This window comes from Peromyscus maniculatus, chromosome 8, assembly GCF_049852395.1.
Source record: "Peromyscus maniculatus bairdii isolate BWxNUB_F1_BW_parent chromosome 8, HU_Pman_BW_mat_3.1, whole genome shotgun sequence".
Classification (NCBI taxonomy): domain Eukaryota; kingdom Metazoa; phylum Chordata; class Mammalia; order Rodentia; family Cricetidae; genus Peromyscus; species Peromyscus maniculatus.
The window spans coordinates 84,120,819-84,127,231 of NC_134859.1; the positions used below are offsets into that span (position 1 = coordinate 84,120,819).

Below are 6,413 nucleotides of genomic sequence, written 5' to 3' on the forward strand. Positions count from 1 at the left end.
GGCGGGGTCAGAGGGGCCACCCCCTCCCCCACCCCAGTCACCTCAGCCCGACCCCCGGCCCCGAGTCCTACCCGGAGACACGGTCTTCTCGAGGATGGTGATCAGCTCCATGGCGGAGGTGACGGCGGCGGGGACTCTTCCAAAGACGACGGCCCGGCCTCTCGGGCGGCGGCTCCAACTGGGGATGGGGGTTGGGGGTCGGGTGGGAAGGGAGGGTGGGGTGGGGGGCGGGGGTCACCACAAGCCCATTCACCGGCTGCCTCCGGGCAGGCGCTCTGTCTCCCCTTCCTCCCCTCTCTCCTTCCTTCCGCCCTCCTAATGTGCTAGGCGGCGGCAGCTGCTCCTCGGGCGGCGGGGGAGGGACCCCGGGGGCAGCTCAGCGCGCGGCTGGTGCTCAGGCGGCGGAGGGAGAACGAAGGAAGGACGGCAGTGAGTGCGAGGCGGATCGCTAGAAGCGAGAGGGATTGAGGGAGGGAGGCGGAGGGATATTCCGGCCGGACCTCTCCGCGGCGGCGCCGCGCTGCGCGGTGATTGGCCGCTGCCGCGGCGACGCAGAGTCGCCGATTGGCCAGAAGGTGAACGTTGAAGGGCCGCCGCGCGCCTATTCGCCCGCGGGCCTCAAGGCCCGGTTGGCTGGGCGGGCAGCGGAATGGGGAGCGCTCATTGGCCGAGGGGAGGGACACTGGGGTGGGGCAGGGGAGAGCCGGCTGCTGATTGGGCAGGCCTGGTAAAGGCCTTCGGGCTCACACCGGCTGTGCGCGGGGAGGAGGGCGGGCGGAAGGTAAGGCTCGGAGCGCGCCCTATTGGCTGGGGCTCTGGACGTTGATAGGATGGGGCGCCGGGAGAACTGGGGAGAGGAGTCCGGGGTCGCCGGGCGTAAAGGCGGGAGTCGGCCGGACTCCTACCATGCTAGCGCGGGGCACGACGGGACGCCTCCGGGGAGGGGCGGAGCTGCGCGCGGGCCGCTCGGACCGGGCTCTGCGTAGCGCGGTCCCTGGCCGGGGTGTAAAAAGTGAGGGTTTCGCGGGCCTCAGGGGGGGCGGGGAGGGGGACCGTTAAAGTCCTGTGCCGCGCCCACAGGAAGCTGCTGCTGCTGCTGTTGCGAGGTCCGCCGTGGGCCAGGCTCTCGGCTGAGCAGGACCGTGAGCACCACGTGGTTGGTTCACCTTCCAACGTGCGGATTTGGAAACGGGAGCCCAGAGAGAGCGCGGAGCGTGTCCAAGGTCACACAGCCGATTCAAGACTCGATCAGAGCTGGGATCGGGCGTGCTTCATTGCCCTTGGAGTCCCTGTCCGGACCGCTGCGGTTACAAAAGTTTCGCCGAGGCGCGTCCTTAGACCAGTCTATTTAACGGCGACCTTAAACCATTGGTGCTCAAACTTAAGACCTAAAAGATGTGTATAGAAGGATATACAGATCATGGGTACTGACTAGGCGTGGCGACACACCTGCAATCTCAGTATCTCCAAGGCGAGGCAGCCTGAGCTAGTCTGAGATTAAAAAAAAAAAAAAAAAAAAAGCTGATGTTTAACTATATATGCTCGATACTCCGTTCTCCCCACTTGGGTACCCGGTCTGCAAGTCGGGTTCAGGAGCACCCAGAAGGTTTTATAGTGTTTTCTGGAAGGACAGACTGGCTTAGCCAGCTAACCTGTAATTTCTTTGTTGTATTCTTCAATTTGTTTTGTTTTTTGCTTCATATATGTATATGGTATGTTCTGATTACGTTCACTCTAACCTTGATTTTAAGTATTTTTTTTGGGTAGCATTCAAGTATGGTTTTGGTGTGGGTTTCTGTTTTTGTTTTCTAAAGACAGCCTCATCTCTGTCTGGCCTGGAACTCACTAGGTTAGAGCAGGCTGTTCTTGAATCAGAGCCACCTGCTTTTGCCCTCCAAATGCAAGGATTAAAGGCATACATCACCACGCTTGGCCAGAAATGAGTTTCATTGTAATGTTTTCATTTGAATTCATCGGAGTTTTATGTTTTTGTTGGTGGTGGGTTTATTTGGTTTTTTTTTTTTTTTTTTTTTTTTTGGTTTAGTTTGTTTTTTTTGTTTGTCCTTGACTCTTTGAGATGGAGTCCCTTTCTGTAGCTGGTCTAAGATTCACTATATTCAGTATGTAGCTCAAGCTGGCTTCAGTATTTCCATAATCTGCCTTCCTCAGAGTCCTGAGTGCTGGGATTAACCCTTGCTGCCCTCTCTGTACTGTGCGAGTATGTGAACACACCTACACACCCCTTGCACACCTCCATAACTTTGATTAAGACAAAAGTCGGCTCTTTTTTTAAAAAAAAGATTTCCTTATTCATGTATTTTATATATACACCAGAATAAGGAATCTGATTCCATTACAGATGGTTGTAAGCCACCATGTGGTTGCTGGGAATTGAACTCAGGACCTCTGGAAGAGCAGCCAATGCTCTTAACCTCTGAGCCATCTCTCCAGCCCCCAAAATCAGTCTTTTTATGGTCCAGGAATTGACAGTTTTGCAGCAAGAAGTGTAGGCCCATCATTCCTCACACCGTCTTTTAACTAGTTGGTTTCCTCTGGTTTACCAGCTCCCTAACCCCAACCTCTTGCTCTATCAGCTAGAAGTTCTGCATTGTATGTATGATTTTAATCAGTGGTGGAGAAGCTGGGGATAGAATGTAGATCAGTTGGTAGAGGGTTTGCTTAGTGCATTAGTATTCCTGGTAGCTTTTCAGTCCACAGGGCTGGGTGCCTTAACAGTCTCATTCTGGTGCTGATGGCCTGGAGGATTCCTGGATAGCTGCTCATCTTCAATCCATGTTGGAAGGCAAAATAAGCTGGTTTTAGTGGAAGATGGCAGCAGCAGCCACCTGGTAGACACACTGCCCAGCAGAGCATGAAGGCTGGCAGACAAAACCAGACCTGTTTTACCCTTGTGGCTACCTCTGAAAAATCTGTTCACTCTAGCGGAGACTTGCCCCATCATCAGTTAATCCGCCCAGGAAATAGCATCACACACCTGTCCAGAGGATGAGTCTCTTCATTGATCAAGCCAATCAAGTTGAAAACCAAGATTAACCATTGTACTAGCATGAACAGAGCCCAGGGTTTGATCCCCAGCTCTGCGTAAACTGGGTATAATGCTCTATGCCTGTAATCTCAACATTAAGTGTTGAGCAGACATCAGAAATGCCTGCTTGAGTTCATGTTCCCAGGTCTCCCTCTTCTTAGCCTTCGAGGTGTACTTTCCTCTTGTAAAATGGGGCTAAAGGGCTGGTGATGAAGCTTAGCAGGCAGCACTTGCTGAGCATACATGAAGCCGGTTCTGTCCCAACATGGAAAAGAGAGGACATTCTGAAAAGTGCTGGTTCTCAGGGGTTTGGTTTTGTCTTTTAGATTTTTGTGCATGTTTTTTCCTGCGTGCGTGCGTGCGTGCGTGCGTGCGTGCGTGCGTGCGTGCGTGTATTGTACATCATGTGCATGCCTCGTGCCACAGGGTCAGAAAAGTGTTGGATCCCTTGGAACTGGAGTTACAGATGGATGTGAGCCACCATGTGGGTCCTGGGAAGTGAACTGAGGTCCTCTACAAGAGCAGCCAGTGCGTTCACTGAGCCATCTCTCCTGCTCCTAATTGGTCTGAACACTGCCTACATTTTGGTATCGGAAATGGGAGAATTCGGCCCCTCTGGAAAGTCCCCGGACAGAAGCTTCTGCAGAGAGGCTCTGGCACTTCTAGTTCCAAACACTGGACTCTCCAGTGAAAGAGAGCCCGCTCTTCCCCCACCCCGTCCTCCAGGAGCCCCAGCAAGGTTTCTGAGTGGCAGAGTTCACTGTCAGTTTCACAGGTGCTGAGAAAGAGATCCAAGGACTGCCTACCTGTCTAGACTACACTGTTTACACAGGACACTTCTCCCAAGAAAGGTAGGACCTTGGGAGCATTCACAGGAAAGCAAGGCAGGGCTACTCTTCCATCTTTAGCCCTCAGAAGCAGAGAAACTTGACTTTAAGAACAAAACACTTCTCCAAGAGCTGGAGGGATGGCTTAGAGGTTAAGAGCACTGACTTCTCTTCCAGAGGACTTGGCTTCAATTCCCAGCACCCACATGGCAGTTCATAATCTTTATGACTCTGGTTCCAGGGGTATCCGTCACCCTCTTCTGGCCTCCTTGGTCATGGGCGTACACATGATGCACGTACATCACATGAAGACAGAACACCCATCACATGGAATAGAAACTTCAAAGAAAAAACCAGAGTACTTCTCTAGCCCAGCCTCTTGCTTTTGCCCACTCTACCGTTTCTTGAATGGTCCTTAATTTGTAGCCTCAGAACTAGTAATTTTTGCTGCATCTGATTACCACCTGGTGAGTGCCTTCCTGTTACTCCTTGTTCCAGATGTCAGGTGACACTGGTCCTGACCACATTGTCTCATGTAGGCACCAGATACTGTGATTCAACCACTGAACTACATCTCCAGCCCTTGGTTTTTCAAGATAGGGTTTCATTTTGTTGCCCGGTTGGCCTTGATTCTCCTAGTCATAGATGATGGGCATGTGCTATTATGTAGGACCCATTGTGCTCAATGGATAAAACAGACAACATGCAGCATGGGAAGCATGAAGAGTGACTGATACCTCAGAGATGCTTTATAACTTAGCTGTGCTCTCCTTTCCATCATTTACCTTAGCCTACAGGAACGGGGATCAAGGTACCTCCCACACTCCTGAGCCTCCTCTCCTTGTCCCTCTCCATCCTCAATATTGCACCCTTAATTGGTACATTCAACTACATCAATTGATAACCCCCGAGCCTCGGGACATTTTAAGTATAATATGGGAGGGCTCGGTGTGTAAAAGCCTTTGCAGTTCAGATCTCCATAACCCAGTACAAGCCAGACACGTAGCACCAGTGTCTGTAACTCTAGGGCTCCTATGGGGACATGAGAGGTGGAGAAGATTGGGGTACATGGACACACAACGAGGACAGCAATGACTCATGACAACAGAGACTATCTCAAACTAGCCGGAAGCCTAGGTCCAGACTGTCCTTTGTCTGCATGTGCATGACACCCAGATTCACACACATGATAGTCCTAGACACACACAAGGAGAATGTGATGAGAAAGTGACAGACAGACAGACAGACAGACAGACTGGGCCCACAACTTGCCCCATTGGATGAAGTGTTTGTCTCCAAGGCTGAGCGTCTTAAGTTTGAACCCTAGAACCCACTTGGAGGAAAGAAGTGACTCCCACAAGTTGCTCTCTGCCCTCTGTAGACTTGCTGTTGACAAAACCATCTGTTGTGTGGTGCTAAAGTCAGCGGAGGGGAAGCAGTGCCTGCGTTGGCTCCGGCATGAGGTGACTTAGAATCAAGGGGGCCTGCGGTAAAAGAATTGTGGAGAGCTTTGCAAAGGAGGTGCTCGGGGCGGAGGAGGGACATTGGGATTAGAAGCCCATAGCCATGTAGTGCACAAGGGTGATCCAGAACTCAGTAGCTGGATGCAGAAGAATTGTTACAATCTCAAGGCCAATCAGGAGTACATGCTATAAAATAAGACTGTCCCCCCAAAATTAAAAGGGGCCAGGAGATGACTTGGTTGGTAAAGTACTTGCTACACAAGCAATACTTTGAATTCAATCCCAACATGCATGTCAAATGGCCAGGTGCAGCAGTGTACCCATACAGAACTCCAGTACTGAGGAGCTCTAGGGTCCCAACATCGTTGAGAAACACTGAACTAAAAAAAAAAAAAAGAAAGAAAGAAAAAAATAGTGGGATGTTGGAGAGGCCTCAGTGCTTAAGAGTGCTGCTGCTCTTACAAAGGACCAGAGAATCCTAGTGCCCACGTTGGGGGTCTCTCAACTGCCTGTATCTCTAGCTCCAGGGAACTGATGATCTCATCAGACTTTCACACACAAATGGTATACACTCACACATACTTATAAATAGAAAAAAAGTAAAAGTAGCAACCAATAGAGAAAGACAGCCAATGTTGATCTCTGGGCTGTGCACGCAAAAATAAGATCTAGCAGTTGCTAGCCCGCTGTGGTAGCTAGCCCTGGTCTATAATCCCAGCTACAGTATGGTGAGCAAGACAGCGCACACATCCCCATAAATATATGCAATAAAAAATACAATAACTAGCCGGTCGGGGGTGGCGCACACCTTTAATCCCAGCACTTGGGAGGCAGAGGCAGGCGGATCTCTGTGAGTTCAAGGCCAGCCTGGTCTACAAAGTGAGTTCCATGAAAGGCGCAAAGCTACACAGAGAAAACCCTGTTTCAAAAAACAAAAAAAAAAAACTTCAAAAAGCTAAAAAGATAAAATTGAGGAACTAAAAACAGTTTTACATGGAGAGACCCTGTCTTAAAAAATAAATAAAGCTGGGCAGTGATGGTGCATGTCTGTAACCCCAGCACTCAGGAGGCAGAGGC

The 6,413-nt window shown here is 50.8% G+C and overlaps 1 protein-coding gene across 1 annotated transcript in view; it reads right to left on the bottom strand.

Moving 5' to 3' along the window:
• The window catches only part of Kpnb1 (karyopherin subunit beta 1), a 30,448-nt gene extending 29,893 nt beyond the window's left edge, over positions 1-555 (bottom strand). The window contains exon 1 of the mRNA XM_006971873.4: positions 72-555. Within this exon, the coding sequence (XP_006971935.1) occupies positions 72-111 (40 nt within the window). The 5' untranslated portion in view covers positions 112-555. The remainder of the gene's footprint in view (positions 1-71) is intronic.
• Positions 556-6,413: the final 5,858 nt, after the last annotated feature.